Raw genomic sequence first — 26,152 nt, 5'->3', positions numbered from 1 at the left:
ATACTGGCTTGTAGTTCTCTTTTTTGTAGTGTCTTTCTCTAGTTCCATGTGTGATGGAAGCATTTTTACAAATCTCAAAAAACTAAGTGTAGTAAAAAGCTCACACAATAATCAGTGGGCTGACTATATAGATTTTACATTTATTATGATTATTAGCAAACCAAAAATATAGAAACAGCACATACTATCTATATCTATAGTAAAATTCATGCATATAATGTCTATTAATTTGGATCTCAACTCAAAGAGACATCAGGTGTGTTAGGAACAGCAAGAAGGGTGTGGTAATTTATTATAGGTGGAACAGAGTACACAGTGTTCCACCCACAGCTTCTTACAACACACACACAAAGAAGCATACCCAATGGTATAACCTAATATAATACTTTATTGTCTAATACATTACATATTACATAATTATCAAGCAGGAATCCAGTATTGACATTTGTATTCTAGCTTAAGAGTTACATTTACTAGTCCTTATCATTAAAATGTGTGTTCTAACAAGTCAGTTTTCTACCCAAACAATGAGAAGCGAAGTACAACTTGAACTCAGTAGCAAGGATCTCCTCTATACATACTAACTGGCATAAAATATGAATAGAGAGAAGGTTTATTTTACAAAGAATACAGGAACCATCCTTTCATATGTAGTGAAATCAGAGTCCTAGTTCTGCTTTTTCCTCACTTTTGCTAACCTGGAAATTGGACCCAACAGGGTCATGCAAACTTCCCCCGACAGGAAGCCCCACTGCAGCCTAAGGCAAAGGGCTGTGGGTCTTTATCTTTACGGCTTTCAACACAGAATTCCACTTGCTATTCCTTTGTTCTAACCGTTCTTTTTTAAACCTATCTTGAAAAGAACTATGGTTATCTTCATCCTCTGTCTCAGAGATGATTTCCATCTTCTGAATGATGAGTTTGATGAGCTCATGCTGTTTTTCCAGGAGAGAAGTGAGATCCTTCAGCCTAAAAGGATATACATGTCTCATGAATTTACTGTCAATGATCTTTTCAGTCCTTGAGTGCAGAGAGGCCTAGGTTACGAGAGGTGTTCTATATCCAATGGGCTGTGTCAGGTCATAGCTTTGTGGTAGTCCTAACCCTTCTAAGCAATACACATTTTTTTAAGGTTAGGTGTTCTTCTTAAGGTTGTGCTGTTAGTTCTTGGCCAGTTTACTTTTGTTCTCATTTTAAAGATTAAAATGCTGTTGCACAGAAAGAATAAGCAGCTTACCCAAGGTCATAGTTAGTAAGCAGTTGAATAGGGCTTTAAACTCAGGTGAATAAACTCTAATGCCCTAATGCTTAACCCTGTACACTATATAGCTTCTCTAGGAATCCTCAAAATCTTTCAAAACTTTGATGTATGAATTCAGATGGCTCATGGGAATGCAGTTTAAGATACTGACTGGAAAACTGATTGTTGAACCGCAGCAAATAAATTGTTGGGTCTCAAAATTTCTCATGATTCTCAAAATACTATGACATGAGTCAACTAAAGTATGACTTAATATATGAGATAAACACAAATATACAATATAACCTTACACTATACATCATTATTTAAAAGTTTCAAGTTTCTCAAATACAGATATAAAGAAAAACACATACCGGTACTTCTGCTTCAATATTTCTATTTCTAGAGATGTGTCAACATTTGGAATTTCCTGTCTTGTTTCTTTGGTGTGAAAAAGAAAATGAAATATACGCTGTGGGATAAACGATGAATAGTTACTCAGGTTGAACTCAATTCAGGAACTATTTCTTGAACATGTGCCATGATTCAGCTACTGCATCAGGTATGCTAGCACGACAAATAGCTAAGACATGGCTATGGCCCCTAAGGAGCTCAGTGTTTGTTAAGAGAAACTGGGAGAGATTATGCTGAGTGAAATAAGTCAATCAGAGAGAGTCAATTATCATATGGTTTCACTTATTTGTGGAGCATAAGAAATAACACGGAGGACATAGGGAGATGGGGGGGAGAAGGGAGTTGGGGGAAATTGGAAGGGGAGACAAACCATGAGAGACTATGGACTCTGAAAAACAATCTGAGAGTTTGGGAGGGGCAGAGGTGGGAGGCTGGGTAAGCCTGGTGGTGGGTATTATGGAGGGCACGTATTGCATGGAGCACTGGGTGTGGTGCATAAACAATTCTGGTACACTGAAAAGAAATTTAAAAAATAAAAAAAGAGAAATAGGCATATAAAAAGCTATAAAACAAATCATGCATATTATAATAAAGTACAAGCTGTATAGGTAAGATAGAAGGAGAAAATTAGAGTGGAAGACTGCTTATGAAAAAGTATAACCAAATCATCTTATATTTTGTTATGAAAAATGCTCATCATAAGTGGTGGTATTCCATACAAGATTAATTGTTCTCTAAAACCACACCATTATCCAACACAACTGAATTTCCCATAAGGATATTTCTGCAATGCTATTTTAATATACATTTTTAAAATTTAGTGTCTTTTTTTTTTAAGATTTTATTTTTTATTTGACACAGAGAGAGATCACAAGTAGGCAGAGAGGCAGGCAGAGAGAGAGGGGGAAGCAGGCTCCCTGCTGAGCAGAGAGCCCGATGCGGGGCTTGATCCCAGGACCCTGAGATCATGACCTGAGCCGAAGGCAGAGGCTTAACCCACTGAGCCACCCAGGCACCCCAAATTTAGTGTCTTTTAAACCATTGATAGACTGGAATGGGTCAAGGGCAGAAATGAAATGACCAGAAATGAGGCAATTCTAGGAGTCCAGGCAAGACAAGAGAGCAGTGCACACAGGTCATCCAGGAAGCCTAATAAACCAAACATGGGAGTCAATGGGTGTGAGGGGTCCGCAGGGGGAAAAGAAACATCAAGGATGATATCTTGCACAAGCAAGTGAATGCTGTTGACATGAATTGAAAGAAACTTTGGAGAGAAAAGAGGCTTTTTCATTCTTTCCCTGCAGGGAGAATAAACATGGGAGAAGTGAAAATTGTGAGTTTCTTTTGCATGAGTTTGTTCTGAATATGCAGAATTGAGGTATCTTGAGACATACCAGTAAAGAGTCATGGTAGACAGCTGGACATAGGAGCCTGGAACTCAAGGAGAGTTTTAGGCTAGGGAATCAATTGCTGAGAGCCTTCTGTGTTTTAGGAGTAGTCACAACCATGGATATGAATGCAATTAAACAGGGAAATAGTGTAGATAGAATGAAGCCTAGGCCAATACTCAAATTGACTTTATCGTTTCATGACTACACAATGGAAAAGTAATAAGCAAAGAACTGAGAAAAAAATATGCATAGAGGAGGAAGCCCGGGCATGGCCAGGATTAGCATCTAGTACTTCTGATTCTTAATACAGTCCTTTTCCATTATAATGCAGTGGCTTGCTTAGTCTTGGACACTAAGTATATTGTCTGTAATGTACATTCCCCATGCATGTGTGTGTGTGTGTGTATCTGAGCATAGGTACATATGAGCTCTATATTTGCACATAGACCTATTCTTTGTGCGTATTATGTAAGCGGCATGTGACTAGGAAAAACGAAGCGTACACTGTAAGAAAGATACAGGGCACGGCCAATCACCCACCCAAGCATCTGCCCTCACAGGGATGTGGTACACATTTAACACAGATGTTGTGAATGAGCCAGTAGGACAAATGCCTCCCTCCCACTGCCCTTCACTTTCTCACTGTGCGTTAATCAGGCACTTAATTTTTTTGTTTTTAATCACAATTACTTCTTTTCCTAAGGGTACCCTTAAGGATAACACCATGAATGAATGTCAAACAGTATCACGTTATTTATGCTGACATTTTTCACATGTACTTACCAATAACCCTGAACATCTGGGTCTGTTGGGATACACAACAATGGATTTCTGGTCAACTCTGCGTAGGAACCAGAGGGGCAGCTTCTTCTCTAAGCTGGTATGAAGTTCCACCTAAAGTGCAGTTTGGATTGATTGAGAGGAATCATTAATAAGCATCTGGAATTTTTACACCACAGGAAAGCAACCATTAGTACAGCAAACTGAAAACTGACTCTGGTGCCCTGCTTAACGCACAAGCAGCCGGGCTGGCCAGGTTCGCCGCCTCTCCGCTCATCCACTGACAAGATGGGGGCCACAGTCTGCAGCTGAGGCAAACTGCTTAAAGAAGGAATTCAATGGAAGTGAGCAGATGTTCACTCTTCAGGGACGGTGACTGACACCAGGCACAGAAGAAGACAACTTGGCCCGTCCTCTGGGGCGTCGTACAAGATGCACACCTGTGACAGGGGAGGAACTCGTGCTTAGACGGAGGACCACAACGGGAGCCAGAGGAAGAAATACGGCTGGTGCATCGAAGACTAGTACTTCACTGACTTTTCATGCTGCTCTATCGGGTGCAAAATGGTTTATCCGTGACCCGTCTTGAGTCTATTTTCAGAGATACAATCATTGGTGTCATTTAATGGGTTTACCTTGAGTTGACATTTTACTTTTTGTTTGCCAAATTTATCTTATACTCATTTTTTGTAGTCCTTTGTGTCTGTTTAGATATGTTTATTGTAATTACCATGTAGGTGAGAGTTTGCTCTCTAAGCTAAGACCACTGGCTTTTTTATATATGGGCATTTCAGTGGCTCACATCCACAAATGGTGAGATGCTAAGAACTTCCCTGACCACCTGTTTAAAACACTGGCCCCTCTCCCACATAACACACTCTATCTTGCTTCCCTACTTTTATAGCATTTACCACCACTTAACATGCTCTATGTTGGTTCTAGTTTCAAGAACAGCTATGTTTTCTTGTATTTTATTCACAACACCAATTAAAAATTTTCTTTGGGTTTCTATAATATAGTTTCCAAGGTTCCTTTTTCCCTTGGGTCTTAAGAGCAATATTCCTTTCTGCTTACAATATACATTTTTTCAGAGGTCACATGTTATCATTCACTTACTTGATTGAAAAAGATTTATTCAAGTCTAGTGTCTGCCAACAGACAAAGCACATGATGTGTCTTAACCCTGTTCATTTTCTACATAGGACCTGCCAGATTTCCTTCCTTAAATATGGTCCTAGGGAGGATGGTGAGCAGAGCTTCAAGTCCAACCTTGGTGGGTCTGGTGGCACCCACCGAGCATGGCTCTTATGGGCTCAGGACTGATCTGCACCTCCTCTGCCTGGTGGCTTCCCCACGCGGGAGGTCAGTAAGTTCCATGGCTCTCCCTCTGTGATGTGCCTGTCCGTGTGCAGTGTTGACAGCTGCCAGCCTGAACTGGAAACAGGATACTAATGTGGAAAACTACAGAGCTCCAAGCTCCTCACAATACGACTCCTGTCTGAATAACTGTTCCTCTCCCAGCAGGCACTGCCCCAGGGACCTCTCTGTCCCCACTTAGGTCTGAGAGGACTCTGTGAAAAGACTAAGTGTCCCTCTGTGAGAGGGCTGCTGCCGTCCCCTTACGCTCTGGTTCTGATGTGGCCTCACACTCAGGTTGTACCTGACAGAGTTGTACATGGATTATAGAAATTTGCTTAAAAAAACAACTGAGGGGAAATAAGAGAATGGTTTCCTGGTCTTCTAGCCAACACTCTTCGTGGTCCAAAACAAGGCAGGTAACAGAGGCGCACTTGCTGTGCCCTTTTCCTTTACAAGCCCTTTTGTTGCTGTGTTTCAGGGAAGAGGTCAAACCTGATATAGAATTGTGCTTTTCCTATTAACCGTCTGAACTGGTTAAGCGTATTAACCGTGTAGTTTAGTGGGCTTCCCGCAGACATCTTATGTACTGCTGTTGCTTGTATTGTTCTTTTTATTTACTTTCCTTGACCTTTTCAAGAGTTGTCGGTTATGAGGTACTGCTGGCGCGCCTGCGAAAAGGTTTCTGCATCTCTTTTCCTCTTCTTCCCTACCTCCCTCAGGTCCCACACTCCATCTTTGTTACAGTAGGAACTGGTCAGTTAGCCCTTCCTTTAATCTTTCTCCACTAAATCGAGATAATAACTGATCATCTTAAACGCCACTTTCCTTGTGTTCTCATTCTTTGGAAGAGCTAATAGTGTCCCACGCACTAACGAAATAACTTGAAGCACTTCCATCATTTATTGCCCTTTCTTTCAAAGCTAAGGTTTTCTGAGGTGCCTGGCTGGCTCGGTCAGTAGAGCAAGACTCTACATCTCAGGATTGTGAGTTAAAACCCCAGGTGGGCGGTGAGATATTACTCAAAAATAAAATCTTAAAAAAAAACAAAGCTGAGGTTTTCTTTTGCTATTTTTTAATAAAGCCCTCTATAATCTTGAGCGGCCTTAGTGCCCTCTAAGGAGCCATCCTTCTAGGCCTGGCAGCCCTTCACCCCTCCTTAGCCACTTCTCCTTCTGCCTTCAGCCCTTTGCTCCTGCCGGATCCCGCCCTTCTGGGCCGGCCTCACTGCTCTTCTGAATCCTGTCTTTCAAGGTCTGGCTCACATGCCAACTCTTCCATGTAGCATTTCCTTAATAACTGTGTTTTTTCCTTAATAACTGTTTGCATTCATTTTCTGGACCTAACACTTTAATCAGTTAATTTATATATTTTTGTTCTTTAAATGTGCCAAGCCCTCTGTATAATGTACAGCTTAGTCACAGAACAGAGACTTTAAGGACGGTTCTAAGTTGACTTCGACGTTTTACACTCTGAATGTTCTGTTGGTATACTCTCTAATTAGACTTCTTTTACGTATTAAAGTTAGCAAATAACTGGGTGACTCTGTGCTGGGGTTCTGTGTTCACTCATGGTAAATTGTACTGTGCTCCGCATGTGTCATGTACTGGAACATTGTTCAGAAATAAACATATGCTAATGGATAGTTGAGTGAGTGACACAGAAGAAAGCAGTGTGATGAAGAAAAGTGAAGAGAATAAAGTTAAATCTTACCATGAATTTGTCTTTCTCTTGAACTGGCCTAAGTTTCTGAATGTGTATGTTCAACTGGTCATCAGATACTTTTGAAGCATCAAATATTCCCATTCAAATTTGAAATTTAAAGACAAGGCAAATAAGAGCACAGAAATAGTTTTGCATTGTGTAACAGGAGACCACCTCACAGGATTCAGCAGCCAAGGACCTATCCAGAAGCCTCTGACTTGAGCGGATTTTACATCGGATTATTTAGAAAGATGTCAGGGATGTGACAAAAGAACAAAATCTCATGGATGCAGTGAACACTTCAATATAACATGTGATATGGGAACCTTGCAAGACTATGGCCAGAATACCAGGATCCTTGGACCAGTGGGGCTGTGACAAGACAGAACACCTCACACCTGTCACATCCTTACTTAGTGGCTAGCTGGTTGGCCACATGCTGACATTAAAAGAGGCCCAGATAAATTCTCAGTTTCTCTGCTGAATTTTTTCTGAAAACTTTTTCCTCATTTCTGAGTCTTTGACTACAGCAGGTACTACAGAGGACGGGCCCAACAAGCACTATACGGTGTGGTACTTCTCAGCACTAACAAAATACCTGTTTTAAATAACTGTTTGCAGAAATCAGCTATGCTCATACATGAATAATTAAGATGGTGTTAATTTCAAGAAGTTTTAAATAAATGTAGTACCTACCTGCATAGCAATCCTCTTCAACAACGCATGCTTCTGGACCTCCGCAATGTCGCCAACGGCCAAACCAATCTACAGTACAACACAGCACTGAGTCATCACCGTTTAGTGACACCTAAAAATGCACTAAGATCTCTCTGGCTGCAGTGGGGGAGTGAGCATGTAACTGCCTAGTAGAGGCCCCAACACACAGGGCAAAAACCTGTTGCAGCAAACCATAAAGCCTATACACCTTTACAACTTGGTCGCAATGGTAGCTACATGGGTTGTGATTTTAAGTGTTATCATAAAACACTAGGATACCCATCTGAAATTCATTTTAATTTAAAATAAAAATTTGTTATTTTTGGAGAGGACAGGGGTGCTAGAATATCAAATGCCACTGGGGTAACCACACAACATGGTTGCAAACTCCAGGAGTTGGGCCTCTCTAAGGTAAACAAGAGTGACTTGACAAATGGAAAAGTTAAATAGCAAACCGAGATGATGCAGATATACATATCTTACATAAGTTTGGCAGGAAGAGGTACACTTCAAGGGTGGGTGTGGCTTTGGTAACAAACAAAAACAAACAGGAACTCCATCTAGAAATCCGTGGCTTCATAGAATTAGGTGAGGGGGACCTGTCAGCTTAGTTCTATTCAATCCCAACTAAATCCACTTACTTACATGAGCTGACATGTATCTGTTAAACAATCAGTACCCGCCTATGCTGAACCAGCCTCCTGGATGCTGATGTTCTCAGAAAGTCAAGTAAACTGCATAAGGGAAGGGCTCGGTCTGTCCAGGTCACCACTGTATGCCCAGTGCTTAGGACCACACCGGGGACAGAGCAGGAACACAAGACAGCTACTGAGTGAATGAGCAGCAAGAGTATACTCCAGAGCGTGCAGACTAGCACTGAGAACCACGTGTAGTCAGCAAGTGGGCTTTATTTGGCAGGATAATGGTTTTTATTTTTAATTTGGAAGCCTTTCAGTGGGCATTCTCTCTAGTTTATATCAGCCTCCATCAAAAACCAGCTGTCTCATACCAGCAGCTTCACACACTGAAGATACTTGCCTAGGATCTGAAGACATCTGATCTTGTGAGTCAGAGAGTACATAAATTACTATTTAATTGTAGCTAACATTTATTTAATGCTTATCATGTGCCAAGCACCATTTCAAGTGTTTTGTTTTTTTTAAGATTTTATTTATTTATTTGACAGACAGAGATCACAAGTAGGTAGAGAGGCAGGCAGAGAGAGAGGAAGAAGCAGGCTCCCTGCCGAGCAGAGAGCCCAATGTGGGGCTGGATCCCAGGACCCTGGGATCATGACCTGAGCCGAAGGCAGCGGCTTTAACCCACTGAGCCACCCAGGCGCCCCCATTTCAAGTGTTTTGTATTAGCTCATTTTCTCTGCATAAGCTAGAAAGTAGGTTTTATGATATTTTTCTGATTTGGTTCCCCAAAACTTTGAAAACACAAGGAAGGGGCATCTGATTCAGACCAGGGTGATGGCAGGGAGGTGTTGGTTAAGAAAATCTACCTAGGAGAGATGATGCTTGAGCTGAGTGTTGAGAGCTTAGAAAGAGTTAACCCAAAGTGGGAGGGCCTTCCAGGAAAAAGCAGCTTGAACAGAGCCCAGAAAGCACACAGAAAAGTCTGGCACACTTAGTGAACAATCACGGTGCATGTCTGGGTGAATCCTGCCAACAGCGGGGAGCTGGGTGAGATCTGGGTGAGAATCAGATCATGAGGACCCTTGTGTGGCATGCTGATGGGTTTAGACTGAAATGAAGAGTCCTAGGGATTAAAAAAGAAAAAGATGAAAAAAGCAATTTCAGCTTTTCCTTAGAACATCTCTGTGGTGACAACTGGCAGGAAGGATTAGAGAAGTGAGACAAGAGAGAGCCTCTTTGGGCTACTGCAACTTTATGGAGGAGGAACCATAAGGGTGTAAGCCAACTGAAAGTAGGCATAAGTATTTACTGGGAGAAGTGAGGGAAGGGCAGAGCTGAATCTAGAGTGTCTTCCAATGATCTGAGTCAGATAACCAGGAAAGTTCTACTGAGAGGAGCAGAAGAGCTAGAAGGAAAGAAAACATTGACAGTCTTGGCTCTGTTGGGTTTGATTTTCTTCTGGGATGTGCAGGTAGAGATGGCATCCCTGTGTACTATTGCTAGGCCAAATCCTCTTCTAGATGATTATCTTCTAAAATGTAAGTGATTCTAAGGGAAGAACGTGGGCTTTATGTCATTCTTTATTATTCTTAGTGCTATCCTTTATTTTTCTAGGTCATCGACATAAAACACTGGAGTTGCATCAAGTAAGCGAATCAAAATATTAAGTAGTTGATATTTTCTTTTCTTTCGGGAAACACTGTATAGCACCCACTCTGGTGCATAGTCAGACTCAGTGAGTGTACTGAATGTGTGCACGTATGCACAAATGGATAAGGAAAAAAATGCACTGTAATGTCAGCTCAGGCATTTCATGGACCTGGGATGTACTTCTGCCTGCACTGGCTAAGACACTCATGGCTGGAGCAGGTTCTCTGTGAAGGGCACATTTGTGTCTGCTGAAGACGTTCAGCCTGTAACTGGTTCAGAGATGGCACCTGAATGCCACAGATGCCCTCGTGCCTAGAGGCTCTTCCCCACTTGAATCTCTGGTCAATGAGAAATTTAAAGGCAGAGATGAGGTTTTAATCCTTCATTCCACCAAGATCTCTGCCGATGCTCTGACCTCCCACCCAAACCCAGAGCAACACAAGCACCATTCATCTTTATTTCCTTATTCTGCTTTGCAGTTCCTCATAGCATTTTTTCATCCCCATGACATTATATCACATATTTATTTATTTACTATTTAACTTCATGACTAGCTTATAATGCAAGGTCTGGGTGTTGGTCTATTCACCACTGTTTCCCAGCACCTGGATCAGTGTCTAGATTCTTCATAAGTATCTGCCAAGTGAATGCATCTTGGCTGGCATCCTCTGGGCCTCATTTAGTGCCTGGCACACTCAGGCACTAAATGAATGTTGAATGAACAGATTTTATAATAGTCCCTTTTTCCTTTCATGAAGGGAGTTGAAGGAGGCAAAGAATAATGATCATTGCTAAATGCCCCACATGATCAACAAACAGGAAACATAAGGAACAATTACTTACAAGTAAATTCATGAGCACAATTGGAACAAACATGGTAAAGGCAATAATCTGTATAAAGGACAGAACTGGATATGCCAATTCGTTTCTCAAAAACGGTTCTAGGAAGGCATCACGGTAATTAATATCTCCTAGCATCATGCTGAAGGTCTGGATTATAGAAAGCAATGGAGAGCTGAAAGCATCCTGAGAAAAGAAGGTAAAAGTGAAATGCAAAATGCATATAAGGAGAAGAACACTTTCTGAAGAGTAAAATGATAAAAATCATATTTAGAATACGTTTTTAAGTCATAGGACTATAGCTACTGAAAGTGATAAGAACTAATAAGCTGACAATAAAGTCATCAAAAAGATCTTTTCTGCATTTATAACAAATCATCATGCATTATATATAAACATTTTTTAAATGCTTTAAATAAATTTTTATTTATTTGAGAGAGAGAGATCACAAGTAGGCAGAGAGAGATGGGGAAGCTGGCTCGCCGCCGAGCAGAGAGCCCGATGCGGGGCTCGATCCCAGGACCCTGAGACCATGACCCGAGCCAAAGGCAGAGACTTTAACCCACTGAGCCACCCTGGCGCCCCTATATAAACATTTTGACAGTGGAAAAAAGTCATTGAGTTAGAGGACATTTTTTCCTGTGATAAAAATCATTTGAAGGCAATTTTATCAGATAAAAAAACTGTTACATTACTACTAATTTGCTAGGCCGTTCAGATTTAAGTATAAATATATATTCGTAACATTCACATCAACAAAATCAACTAGCGCAGCTGCCTCACCTGCACGCTCAGGAGGACGTAAAAGCTGAGGCCAAAAGCCAGAAGAAGGAAAACAAACACGACCGTAGACCGTAACAAAGTTTTCACAATTACCTCCAACATAACAATGAAAATTCCACAGTTTTCAAATCTAGGAAAATGTAAACATTAAAGTATGTATTCACTTTTCTGGTCAAATTGTATTTCACTCAGCGTTAATATTTATCATGCATTAGGAACTGCGTTTCACAGATGAGTAACGGAGACCAGTTACTTTCAAAAAGGAGACATGAGAAATCAGGCATAGTTGTCTCATCTTCAAACTGTCAAAGGGTTTTATTTTTCCTTCTTGTTCGTGTTTATCTTTGTTTTACTACTTGACCACTAGGTATCACTTCAAACAGAATAGGAGAGAAAAATCTCCTCAGGATCATAGAAAGTGCTAGCAAAGCCTGATAAAGGGATCCTAGAGCTGAGTTAGGAGATGCATCCAGTGGGGACTCTAAATGAGTTCATACACCTGAAGGGCGCACCCACATGATTTACAGGACCTCCTGACGTCCTGAGGTTTCCTTTCTCTCTCCTACAAACCAAAATTGTGAAATGTTTAGAAAGATGATGGATGTGTCCTCTCGCCACCAATCTGGACATTTCCTTTGGCAAAGACAACTTGTTAAAGGGGGAGTCATGAGACTTTAAAGATGAAAGGGACTTTAGGGCCTCAGAAACTAAGTTCCCAAAGTTGTCCAGGAACTCGCTAAGGTCACTGATAATGGCAAAGCCAAGGGAGTGGCAGTACCCAGACTTGCCTTGAAGCCTCTTGACTTTCAGACCACTGTTCTTCCCACCATACCATGTCCTTTCCAAGGGGCTGGGCTCAGCCCCACAGCATTGTGCTTGTGAACAGTGATGCAGATGATATAGTAGGAAAAGCATGGTCCCTGGGGTTAGAAAGATGTAGGTAAAATGTCCATTTACTGGCTGAGATCCTGGGAAAGTCACTTAACTCACACCTTCATTTTCTTTTTTTTATATACTGTGAGTAATAACATTTACCCTCTGTTATTGTAAAGATTATATGAAGTAACACTATCTGGAGGTAAAGGAGCTTAGTCCCCCCCCCCCATAGTTAGTTTTTTTCTAACTTATTTTTTCTTGTATATCACTATTTTTCCCCATACCTATCACTTCATTTTGATTGTTTTAATCTAAAGCAAATTCTTACCAAATAATATCAAGTAAAGCCAAGAATAGCTAATACTTTTATTTCCATTTACTCCCCACATTTAACATAGATTTGTCTAGACCAGTGTTTCCGACCCCAGGCAATTTTGCCACTCAGAAGAACTGGACAATATCTGCATACCTTTTTGTTGTCACATGGTAGGGGTGTTGCTACTGCTTATCTAGTGGGTAGAGGCCAGAGATGCTGCTAAACATTCTTCAGTGCACAGGGCAACCCCCCCCACATCAAAAAATTATCTAGCCACAAATTTCAGTAGTGCCAAGGTTAAGAAATCTTGGTCTACACTCTGAGCTCCAAACCTCCCTCACTTTTTCCTTAATAGTATATAAAGTTATCTTCATAGTCTAAAACAATTGGAAAAGGAATAAGACAATTATAAATCTATGGTACTTCAAATAGTTTTTCCTTTAATATTAAAAATACCTAAGGGATATAGAAATCATTCAAGCTGGCTTTACCTCTGAAGATACAATAAGAAGTTCATCCAGTAGAAGTATATAGCAATCGCCCCACATTGCCACTGCACAGAAGCTGGTATACCAATGAATAAGGGGGACACAAAAATGATGCTTGTTGTGTAGATAACCCATTCAACTGCATTGGCGTTATCCAAAATATAGTTCCTTTTCTGGGGTTGAAAAGAATTCAGAATTACCACATGTAGAGACCAAGACCTGGCATCTTACACACACACACACACACACACACACACACACACACACACGCTGACCAGCAGCAACATTTTTGTGACACTGCAGTTGGGAGAGGTTTAGGACCAAGGACCCAGTTCCTGCCACCCTTGACTGAACTCAGAGCCCAGGTAGGGACCAGTACTGGAGATGGCCCAGCCTCTTCTGTCGACCTGGCACACTTTGGAAACCTGATACCTAAGGAAATTCAACAAGTTTCTGGACTTTCTCTGTAGAGTTCATTCCTTCTTAAGGAAATTTCTTAGGAGCTGCAAGTTGGTTTAGATAATTCTTTTCTCCCTGTGTAAGAACATACATGTGGATTTCTCAGGATACAAATAAACTGAAGCTGCTTCTAAGGGGGTTTGAGACCTGTCCTAAGACTTAATGACCACAACAATTTGAAGTTGTTTCCTACTCTTAAAGATTTCATGTTTTGGACGTCGAATTTCCTGTAGAGGCAATGATTTTACTATCAATTAAAAAATGTGGAGACCAACCCTGTTAGAGAAATCATGTAACTTTATAGTTTACTTTAGATTACAATCTGTAAAAAATGAAAATTATGACAAGATTAAATAATATGCCCACAATAATTAAAGATACAATGAAACAGTATAGTCTAATTCTCCTAACTGTGACAATTTACTGTAACTATAGATAGATATATACACACACACCTACATACACACACGTATACACACATATATAAGTTCTTGCAATGTATAATGTATCAAACAAATGTGAAGCATTGTAATTGTCATTAACATTCTTTAATGCAGATATCAGTGTGCTTATATAACAAGGTAAATTTTCACATAAAATGAGGTATTATACAAAAGAGATATATCTTATAAAAAGATGCACAAAAAAACCCAAAATGAATGAAAGACTTTAAACCTCCACACTGAGAAATAAAAGATTGATGCCATTTATTAGCCAAAGTAAGGACCTGTAGATAATTTACATAATTCTTGAGTCTGATCTGAATTTGGTTCACCCATTTTAAAAAAAGGTATGACCCCATTTAAAAAAAGGGTATGAAGTAAAAATTATGCTATAAAGAACTCCAAATTTTTTTATAACTTGAAATTTTATCCAGTAAAGAAAAGCATTCTTTTTCTTTTTAATTTTATTTATTTATTTGACACAGAGCACAAGCAGGCGGAGCACCAAGCAGAGGGAGAGGGAGAAGCAGGCTCCCTGCTGAGCAAGGAGCCCAACATGGGGCTCAATTGCAGGACCCTGGGCTCATCCCAGGGCCCTGGGATCAAGACCTGAGCAGAAGGCAGTCGCCTAATCAACTGACCCACCCAGGTACCCCTTATAAAAAGGAAACAAATAAAAACCCAGTTGAAATGGAGTCGTGGACCAAGTTAGTTCTTTATAAATTGTTACATTCAAAAGTATCAAATTCAAAATCTATGATGTCAGCAAAATATCTAACTGATATGAGAGAAAATACAAAAAAGGCATTCATAAGTTCATTTGTAGCCAAGCAGACCCATACGGACTGAGTAGTACAACTAGAACATCTTTACTTCAATCTTATCAAATAGGCACCATTTGATGCAGGAGTCTTACCTAAAATCATGTGATTTCTACAGTTTGGAAAGTTTATGCTTGGTATTTCCAATCTACACATTTTTCAAGATATGCAATTTTATTCTGACATATATTGCTTCAACAATAGTTTAAAAAATAATAGTTTAGCAATTTATGTTCTGTGTAAATTAAAAATATTTGCAACTTTAGAGACATAAAACGTATTGTGTACCTGTTGGAAAATTTGGACCACTTCTTTGCAATATCCAAATATACTTGACAAAAAAACTAAAATCATACAAACTTTTATAAAATATGAATTCTGAAACAGAAAAGTACAAAAGTTATGAAGGATATCAAATAAAACAACACTTAAACATCTTCATAATTTCCACTATTAAATATTTATTTTGTTTTTTTTCTGCTTTACTCATACATATTGTTCATATTTGCTTTAAACAGAAAATTACTGATACGAATATAAAGATAACTCATCCTCATTTCATAATGTCTTTTTAAGAGAGATTCAAAAACCACCAAACGAATTCTAAAAGAATACGAATCTGTAGACCTATGTAAAATTTTTTTTACTATGATAAAATACACATAAACACAAAATTTACCATTTTCAAAGTTTTATATTTTGCAAGTACATTTATATTTCAAAATGTATAATTCTGTGACATTAAGGCAACCACCACCATCATCCATCAGCATTTAGCTCCATAACTTTTCATCACCCCCAAAACACAAACACTGTATCCACTAAGAACCATTCCCTCTCCCCCAAATCCCTGACAGCCACACATCTACTTTCTTGTAGACCTATTTTAAAGTTTTATACTTCAGCATTAAAGTTAGCATCTCATATATGTCAATTCTTTTTAATTTACAAACTCACTTATTGATCTATTTATTTATAGTCCCTCTCATTCCACAAAAGATTTTAGGAGAAACTGTTCATCTATGAATTCTATAGTCTACTTTTAATAAAGTCCTGATATTTCGAATTTACTATGGGATTAGTATTTCTAAGAAAAAACAACACTTTTGATAACATTTTATTTTAAAAAGTTGAAATATGAAGAACAATCGAAAATACCTTGGTGTCTAATATTTCTGAATGATCACGAGTTTCATTGATGATTCCAGTTGAGTTGAAAGCCATACCTGGCTTTATACTGGTAACAAGAAATGTCATAGGTAGGAGACCAATACAGTAAGATCCTAAGTTCATAACATGGGCTCTAAACCCATAAGCCAACCTACAAAAATAAAAAAATCATAATTTCAACAAAAATATATAAGATAATCAGTGGAAAAAGTAGTTATAATCTCTCTCAGAAATCTATTTGGTAAATTCATTGAACTTTACAAACAAGATCTTCAAATTCAGCTTTTTTCATTTTCAGAAAAGGAATCTCAATCTCAACTTCCCAGAAAATCCACGAATTAATGGAAAAACAGAGACTTTAGCTCATATTTTCTGACTTCCACACTGATTGCTCTTCTCAGGTACCCCTCTCACTTCACTGTCCATTAAAAGGCAAGGCCCAGGAGTGCTTCCTTATGTCTTCTATAAGGATTCCCCCCCGAAATGTCTCATTTAATGTCAAAGATAAACTTTTTTTATAATTAATTTTTTATAAACATATAATGTATTATTAGCCCCAGGGGTACAGGTCTGTGAATCGCCAGGTTTACAGACTTCACAGCACTCACCATAATACATACCAACCCCAGTGTCCATAACCCCACCACCCTCTCCCTACCCCCCTCCCCCCGGCAACCCTCAGTTTGTTTTGTGAGATTAAGAGTGTTTTATGGTTTGTCTCCCTCCCGATCCCATCTTCTTTCATTTATTCTTATCCTACCTCCCCCCAAACCCCCGACATTGCATCTCAACTTCCTCATATCGGGGAGATCATATGATAATTGTCTTTCTCTGATTGACTTATTTCACTCAGCATAATACCCTCTACTTCCATCTATGTCATTGCAAATGGCAAGATTTCATTTCTTTTGATGGCTGCATAGTATTCCATTGTATATATATATATACCTTATCTTCTTTATCCATTCATCTCTTGATGGACATCTAGGTTCTTTCCATAGTTTGGCTATTGTGGACATTGCTGCTATAAGCATTTGGGTGCATGTGCCCCTTCAGATCACTACGTTTGTATCTTTAGTGTAAATAACCAGTAGTGCAATTGCTGGGTCATAAGGTAGCTCTATTTTCAACTTTTTGAGGAACCTCCATGCTGTTCTCCAGAGTGGCTGCAACAGCTTGCATTCCCACCAACAATGTAGGAGGAACCCTTTCTCTGCACCCTCAACAGCATCTGTCATTTCCTAACTTAATTTTAGCCATTCTGACTGGTGTGAGGTGGTATCTCATTGTGGTTTTGATTTGTATTTCCCTGATGCCGAGTGATGTGGAGCACTTTTTCATGTGTCTGTTGGTCATCTGGATGTCTTCCTTGCAGAAATGTCTGTTCATGTCCTCTGCCCATTTCTTGATTGGATTATTTGTTCTTTGGATGTTGAGTTTGCTAGGCTCTTTATAGATTTTGGATACTAGCCCTTTGCCTGATATGTCGTTTGCAAATATCTTCTCCCATTCTGTCAGTTGTCTTTTGGTTTTGTTGACTGTTTCCTTTGCTCTGCAAAAGCTTTTGATCTTGATGAAGTCCCAATAGTTCATTTTTGCCCTTGCTTCCCTTGCCTTTGGCGATGTTCCTAGGAAGAAGTTGCTGCGGCTGAGGTCGAAGAGGTTGCTGCCTGTGTTCTCCTCAAGGATTTTGATGGATTCCTTTCTCACATTGAGGTCTTTCATCCATTTTGAGTCTATTTTCATGTGTGGTGTAAGGAAATGGTCTAGTTTCATTCTTCTGCATGTGGCTGTCCAATTTTCCCAACACCATTTGTTGAAGAGGCTGTCTTTTTTCCATTGGACATTCTTTCCTGCTTTGTCAAAGATTAGTTGACCACAGAATTGAGACTCTATTTCTGGGCTCCCTATACTGTTCCATTGCTCTGTGCGTCTGTTTTTGTGCCAGTACCATACTGTCTTGATGATGACAGCTTTGTAATAGAGCTTGAAGTCTGGAATTGTGATGCCACCAACTTTGGCTTTCTTTTCCAATATTCCTTTGGCTATTCGAGGTCTTTTCTGATTCCATATAAATTTTAGGATTATTTGTTCCATTTCTTTGAAAAAAAATGGATGGGATTTTGATAGGGATTGCATTAAATGTGTAGATAGCTTTAGGTAGCAGAGACATTTTCACAATATTTGTTCTTCCAATCCAGGAGCATGGAACATTTTTCCATTTCTTTGTGTCTTCCTCAATTTCTTTCATGAGCACTTTATAGTTTTCTGAGTATAGATACTTTGCCTTTTTGGTTAGGTTTATTCCTAGGTATCTTATGGTTTTGGGTGCAATTGTAAATGGGATTGACTCCTTAATTTCTCTTTCTTCTATCTTGTTGTTGGTGTAAAGAAATGCAACTGATTTCTGTGCATTGATTTTATATCCTGACACTTTACTGAATTCCTGTATGAGTTCTAGCAAATTTGGAGTGGAGTCTTTTGGGTTTTCCACATATAGTATCATATCATCTGCAAAGAGTGATAGTTTGACTTCTTCCTTGCTGATTTGGATGCCTTTAATTTCGTTTTGTTGTCTGATTGCTGAGGCTAGGACTTCTAGTACTATGTTGAACAGCAGTGGTGATAATGGACATCCCTGCTGTGTTCCTGACCTTAGTGGAAAAGCTCTCTGTTTTTCTCCATTGAGAATGATATTTGCGATAGATTTTTCATAGATGCCTTTGATAATATTGTGGTATGTGCCCTCTCTCCCTACACTTTGAAGAGTTTTGACCAGGAAGCGATGCTGTACTTTGTCAAATGCTTTTTCAGCATCTACTGAAAGTATCATATGGTTCTTGTTCTTTCTTTTATTAATGTATTGTATCACATTGATTGATTTGCGGTTGTTGAACCCACCTTGCATCCCTGGAATAAACCCCACTTGGTCGTGTTGAATAATCCTTTTAATGTACTGTTGGAGCCTATTGGCTAATATTTTGGTGAGAATTTTCGCATCTGTGTTCATCAAGGATATTGGTCTATAATTCTTTTTTGATGGGATCCTTGTCTGGTTTTGGGATCAAGGTAATGCTGGCCTCATAAAATGAGTTTGGAAGTTTTCCTTCCATTTCTATTTTTTGGAACAGTTTCAGGAGAATAGGAATTAATTCTTCTTTAAATGTTTGGTAGAATTCCCCTGGGAAGCCATCTGGCCCTGGGCTCTTTTTGTTGGGAGTTTTTTGATGACTGCTTTAATCTCCTTAGTGGTTATGGGTCTGTTCAGGTTTTCTGTTTCTTCCTGGTTCAGTTGTGGTAGTTTATATGTCTCTAGGAATGCATCCATTTCTTCCAGATTGTCAAATTTGTTGGTGTAGAGTTGCTCATAATATGTTCTTACAATTGTTTGTATTTCTTTGGTGTTGATTTTGATCTCTCCTCTTTCATTCATGATTTTATTGATTTGGTTCCTTTCTCTTTTCTTTTTGATAAGTCTGGCCAGGGGTTTATCAATCTTATTAATTCTTTCAAAGAACCAGCTCCTAGTTTCGTTGATTTAGTCTATTGTTTTTTTTGTTTGTTTGTTTGTTTTGGGTTTTTGTTTGTTTCTATTTCATTGATTTCTGCTCTGATCTTTACAATTTCTCTTCTCCTTCTGGGTTTAGGCTTTCTTTGTTGTTCTTTCTCCAGCTCCTTTAGGTGTACGGTTAGGTTGTGTATTTGAGACCTTTCTTGTTTCTTGAGAAAGGCTTGAATTGCTATATATTTTCCTCTCAGGACTGCCTTTGCTTTGTCCCACAGATTTTGAACCGTTGTGTTTTCATTACCATTTATTTCCACGAATTTTTTCAATTCTTCTTTAATTTCCTGGTTGACCCATTCATACTTTAGAAGGATGCTCTTTAGTCTCCATGTATTTGAGTTCTTTCCAAATTTCCTCTTGTGATTGAGTTCTAGCTTCAGAGCATTGTGGTCTGAAAATATGCAGGGAATGATCTCAATCTTTTGGTACCGATTGAGACCTGATTTATGACCCAAGATGTGGTCTATTCTGGAGAATGTTCCAAGTGCACTAGAGAAGAATGTATATTCTGTTGCTTTGGGATGGAATGTTCTGAAGATATCTGTGATGTCCATCTGGTCCAGTGTGTCATTTAAGGCCTTGATTTCCTTGTTGATCTTTTGCTTGGATGATCTGTCCATTTCAGTGAGGGGAGTGTTAAAGTCCCCTGCTATTATTGTATTATTGTTGATGTGTTTCTTTGATTTTGTTATTAATTGGTTTATATAGTTGGCTGCTCCCATATTAGGGGCATAGATATTTAAAATGGTTAGATCTTCTTGTTGGACAGACCCTTTAAGAATGATATAGTGTCCTTCCTCATCTCTTATTATAGTCTTTGGCATAAAATCTAATTTATCTGATATAAGGATTGCCACTCCAGCTTTCTTCTGATGTCCATTAGCATGGTAAATTGTTTTCCACCCCCTCACTTTAAATCTGGAGGTGTCTTCAGGTCTAAAATGAGTTTCTTGTAGACAGTATATTGATGGGTTTTGTTTTTTTATCCATTCTGATACCCTGTGTCTTTTGATTGGGGCATTTAGCCCATTAACATTCAGGGTAACTATTGAGAGATACGAATTTAGTGCCATTGTATTGCCTTTAAGGTGACTGTTACTGTATATTGTCTCTGTTTCTTTCTGATCTACTACTTTTAGGGTCTCTCTTAGCTTAGAGGACCACTTTCAATATTTCCTGTAGAGCTGGTTTGGTGTTTGCGTATTCTTTCAGTTTTTGTTTGTCCTGGAAGCTTTTTATCTCTCCTTCTATTTTCAATGATAGCCTAGCTGGATATAGTGTTCTTGGCTGCATGTTTTTCTCATTTTGTGCTCTGAATATCTCATGCCAGTTCTTTCTGGCCTGCCAGGTCTCTGTGGATAAGTCCACTGCCAATCTAATATTTTTACTATTGTATGTTATAGACTTCCTGTCCTGGGCTGCTTTCAGAATATTCTCTTTGTCTCTAAGACTTGTAAATTTTACTATTAGATGATGGGGTGTGGATCTATTCTTATTGATTTTGAGGGGGGTTCTCTGCACCTCCTGGATTTTGATGCTTGTTCCCTTTGCCATATTAGGGAAATTCTCTCCAATAATTGTCTCCAATATACCTTCTGCTCCCCTCTCTCTTTCTTCTTCATCTGGAATCCCAATTATTCTAATGTTGTTTCGTCTTATGGTATCACTTCTCTCTTGAATTCTCCTCTTGTGCTCCAGTAGTTGTTTGTCTCTCTTTTGCTCAGCTTCTTTATTCTCTGTCATTTGGTCTTCTATATCACTAATTCTTTCTTCTGCCTCATTTATCCTAGCAGTAAGAGCCTCCATTTTTGATTGCACCTCATTAATGGCTTTTTTGATTTCAACTTCATTAGATTTTAGTTCTTTTTTTCCTCCAGAAAGGGCTTTTATTTCTCTGGACAGGGTTTCTCCAATGTCTTCCATGCCTTTTTCGAGCCCAGCTAGCACCTTGAGAATTGTCATTCTGAACTCTAAGATCTGACATATTACCAATGTCCATATTGATTAGGTCCATAGTCTTTGGTACTGCCTCTTGTTCTTTTTTTTTGTGGTTAGTTTTTCCGCCTTGTCATTTTATCCATATAAGAATATATGAAGGAGCGAATGAAATACTAAAACGGTGGCAAAGACCGCAAGAAAATGTGCTTTAACCTAATTAGAAGAGACCCCAAATTGTGGGGGGGGGGAGGAAGGGAGTAAAAAGAAGTTCAGGAAAAAAAATTACAAAAAGAAACCAAATAAAGAAAATATATATATAGAGAGAGAGACTGGTGAATAGAACAGGGTCACCCACTTAATTTTGGGAATATTTTGGTCTCTTAGAAGAAACTACCTCCCCAAATTTTAAAGAATGAAAAACACATATAAGGGTAAACACAATGAAGGGATGGAATATGAGTATAAAGATGAAAAAAAAATTTTTTTAATTTCTAAAAAAGGAGTTGATAAGTTGGTTGGGAGAATAAAGAATAAGAAAGTGGAGAGAATTTGCTCAGGCTGGAGACTAGAACAAGCCCGGTGTTAGATTTAGGGTGTATTTTGACCTATTAGAAGAAGTTGTACCCCAAATTTTTTTGAAGAAAAAACCCTATGTGTATATAAAAAATAAAGTTAGATACAATGAAGGATAAAATATGACTATAATAGTGAAAGTGCAAAAAAGATTTTTTTTAATGAAATGTATTGTTAAGATAAACTTGTTAAACAACATTAAAAGAGGAAAGGGTGAAAGTTAAAAAAAGTTTAGCAAAAGAAAAAAATAAATTAAAATTAACTTTGCAAGACTAAAGAATCATGGGGAGAAAGCCATGAATTCCATGCTTTTCTTTTTCCTCCTCTGGAACTCTGCTGGTCTCCGTGGTAAGTGAACTTGGTCTTGACTGTATTTCTTGTTGATCTTCTGGGGGAGTGATTCTCAAGTGTCTTTGTCTGAGGCAGAATTGTACTCCCCTTACCAGGGACCGGGCTAAGTATCTGCTCGGGTTCACTTTTGGGAGCTTTAGTTCCCTGAATGCTTTCCGTAGAGTTCCGGAGGATGGGAATGAAAATGGCGGCCTCCCAATCTCCGGCCCAGAGGAGCTGAGAGCTCAGGGCCCCACTCCTCAGTGTGCCCTCAGAGAAAAGCGCTCAATCACTCCCGTCTCCCTGGCCTCTGGCTGTGCTCCGAGCTCACACAGCCTGTGACCAAGCGTCTCTGTCTCTGGCACACAGCTCTGCCTGGAGTTTCCAAACCCTGCAGATCCCTGAGCTATTCCAGGGGGGTCTCCCTGGATCTTGTGGGATCCCCACTCACAGAGCAGTGGCCTGTGCCATGGGTTACAGTTCAAGGTAACCCCGAGCTGAGAGCTCACTTCTCGGCTCCATCTCTGAAGCCAGCTTCCCCGCTCTAATACCTGTGAGCTCTGCAACACTCAGACACCCCCAATCCTTCTGTGACCCCACGGGACCTGAGGCCAGGCTGTCCCCGTGTGGGCTTCACCCCAGGATGACCTCTGGAGCGATGTCCCTCAGTAGAGCAGACTTTTAAAAGTCCTGATTTTGTGCTCCGTTGCTCTGCCACTTGCCGGGAGCCGGCCCCTCCCCCCGTGGTGTATCTTCCCATCACTTTGGATTCACTTCTCCGCTGGCCCTACCTTTCAGAAAGTGGTCGATTTTCCATTTCTAGAATTGTTGGTCTTCTCCTCTTCGATCTCCTGTTGGATTTATAGGTGTTCGGAATGGTTTGATAAGCTATCTAGCTGATCTCCTGCTACCTGATGTCATCTCAGCCTGCTACTTCTCCACCATCTTGACTCTTCCCCCAAACAACATTTTTAAGACCAAAATTTGCCTTCAACACATTTCTTTTTCAAAGTGTAAAGCATTCAGTTAATGAAATCTAAACAATTAATAAGAAGATTTTAAACAAACAATGGGTCATTATTAAAAAGAAATACTACTTACTACCCACCATTTCATAAGTAAGTATTCTTTACACACAGGATGGTTGAGAAGTTCTATGCGGTTATGTTGTACCATTACCTGAGAAATAAGGAAAGATCAATCAAAATAAATCCTATTAAACTATTAAGCACAAGTTAAGCTTTTTCTTTGCTTGTTTTATAATTTTATTTTAATATTGTAAAAGTAACACTTTTTTATGAAAGTCTGAAAAATCAAAAATTACAGCAAGAATGTATGTTTTGAAAAACAAGCTAGAGAGAACCATTTTGTACATGCGGTTATTTGATTCAGTTTGCCTCTTTCAATTTCTCATTAGTTGAGATAGAATAAGCATTTTAATCTTATACAAAATTACAACTGAAAAGGATATTAAAGAAAAAGAAGGAAGCTCTACACCCTTTTTCTTTCCTTGAAGAAACTCAGGCTTATCTTTCTAGAAGAATTTTAAATAGAGTACACAGTCATTAAATTAGCTTGTAGATTATTAAGTTTTCATGAATTATTGGGAACTACTAGTATCTATTTCAAATTTTTTTTTCTTAGTTGGGGTTGGGGGGAAGAAGAGGGAAAGAAAGAATCTTAAGCGGGCTCCACGTCCAGTGTGAAGCCTGATGCAGGGTCTGATCTTACAACCCTGAGATCATCACCAGAGCCCAAATCAAGAGTCAGACACTTAACTAACAGAACCACCCAGGTGTCTCCATATTAATTTTTAATTATTCAAGAAGTACATAGAGGAAGTGATGTCAGCAAGATGGAACAGAAATCCCAGACCCTCCTACACCCATGGAGAGAAGAGACATCAACTTAATAGCAATACCTGGAAAACTATCTTTGTGAGAAGTATAGAAACCAGTTAAGAGGTTCGGGCACCCTAAGTGAGCCTGTAGCCAAGAAGAATCACAATCAAAGACAGCAGGAAATTCATGGCATTTATTGCCACAGTCCTTCTCCCAGCACAGAGCAGTGAGATCAAGAGAAAATTCCCAACTCCTAGCTTCTCCCTGAGGAGGAAAGAGAGGCCTGGAATGTTCTAACTTTGTGGGGAACTGTCCAAGGGACAGGTTTCTGTTCACCTGAATCTAAGCACTGACAGGTCCATCTAGACTTTCAGACTTCTGTGCACAGTTCTTTCCTATGACGGATCAGCTATCCTTCCAGAAGAACCCCTCTAGGCTCAGGTATAATAAGAAGAGGTTTGTCGTGATTTTAATGCACTATTCAATCTTGCCAAAAGTTGTCCACTAAGTGCAATGTATTTATTCAAGCAAATTATTCCTAGTCCATATCTTACTAAGTGTATTACTTTTTAGAAACTTTTAGAATAAAATCAAAGATTTTATTTTCTCCTATTCTCATTCTGGTGGTGAAAACAATACACTCTGATAGAGGTATTGCCTATTCTTTAAATTACAATTTTAAAACCTCCACATATATACACAAAAATTCTCCTAAGTATAGCTGTTAAGTATAGTAACTTTTAGGTCATTTGGCTATTGAGTCTGAACTATAGTAACAACTGCAAAACATAACATACTCCAGCAGAGCTAAAATTCTTTGCATAAAGCCAGTATGAGAGTCAGTTTCCACTGCCAGCCTTGTGGGCATAAAGTCCATGTGACTCTGAATCCTCCCTCCTCCAAGTACTCACTAAGCCTTATAGATACCACTTAGGTGATGGTTGATACCATGGTCTGTACCAAAGTCTTTCATGCAGAAACATTAATTCATTTAAAGTGAATGAAAATTCCCAATTGGTCTAGACCAGGGCTGTCCCATAGAACTTACTGCAATGATGGAAATGTCCTATATTTGTGCTGTTCAATAGAGAGCCCCAAGACACACAGTCTACTGAGCACTTGAAATGTGGCCACTGCAAATGACGAAATGAACTTTTAACTTTACTTAATTTTAATTAGTTTTAAGTAGTCACATGTGGTCAGTGGTTACCTATTAGACAGCACAGATCTAGACCCTAGACCACATTTGGAAATCTAACCCTCAAATAGGTTTTCTTTTGCTAACACACAGTGTTAATTTGTTGCCAGTGTTTATAAGCTGGGCTGCCCTTCCCACATGGCACTAATTCGTTGATGCTAATAGCTGATCTCCTTTTAAACCATCTAGTAAACTGTTTCTTCTATAGTTGAGTTTGAGACCCCTGATTTAGACTGCAGTGGATCATATTGGCATGGTTTTTATTGTCCCATCTGCTGGAAATTTTAAAGTCCTCTTTGGAATAAGAGCTGGTTTGGTCTTAGGTCTCTTGGGCAATTTGGGTCTATACGTGTATGCTGGGCCTGCTTTCAGATTGGGATCACTCCTCCAGAATGATCTAAGTGGTTCTGAAAGGTCAGAGTTTACCATGGACTCCAGTAATTAGCTGACTTGGAAGCTATGACTGTAAGTTATCAACCTTGAATTTTCCCATGGTTTTGCATGGAGGAAACTCTTAAATATATATGTTTATATTTAGGTGGACAGAGACGGGGAGCAAGTGCCAACTGTCAGCCTATATTGTCCATGGTTTATTGGATTGTATGTTGGGGCAGGTTT

At 39.2% G+C, this 26,152-nt stretch overlaps 1 protein-coding gene across 1 annotated transcript in view; it reads right to left on the bottom strand.

The window, feature by feature from the left end:
- Window positions 1–758: 758 nt before the first annotated feature.
- TRPA1 (transient receptor potential cation channel subfamily A member 1) overlaps window positions 759–26,152 on the bottom strand; it is a gene marked incomplete at both ends in the record, with an annotated part of 61,607 nt that continues 36,213 nt past the window's right edge. The window contains 10 exons of the mRNA XM_080802176.1: window positions 759–969; window positions 1,615–1,712; window positions 3,829–3,939; window positions 7,582–7,650; window positions 10,737–10,919; window positions 11,517–11,646; window positions 13,200–13,369; window positions 15,208–15,297; window positions 16,078–16,240; window positions 23,604–23,674. Coding sequence (XP_080658302.1) covers window positions 759–969; window positions 1,615–1,712; window positions 3,829–3,939; window positions 7,582–7,650; window positions 10,737–10,919; window positions 11,517–11,646; window positions 13,200–13,369; window positions 15,208–15,297; window positions 16,078–16,240; window positions 23,604–23,674 — 1,296 coding nt within the window. The remainder of the gene's footprint in view (window positions 970–1,614; window positions 1,713–3,828; window positions 3,940–7,581; window positions 7,651–10,736; window positions 10,920–11,516; window positions 11,647–13,199; window positions 13,370–15,207; window positions 15,298–16,077; window positions 16,241–23,603; window positions 23,675–26,152) is intronic.

The sequence above is a fragment of the Martes martes genome (genome assembly GCF_963455335.1).
Source record: "Martes martes genome assembly, chromosome: 4".
In the NCBI taxonomy this organism is placed as follows: Eukaryota; Metazoa; Chordata; class Mammalia; order Carnivora; family Mustelidae; genus Martes; species Martes martes.
The sequence above is the reverse complement of the archived record's forward strand: the minus strand, read 5'-3'. Positions and strand labels throughout refer to the sequence as shown.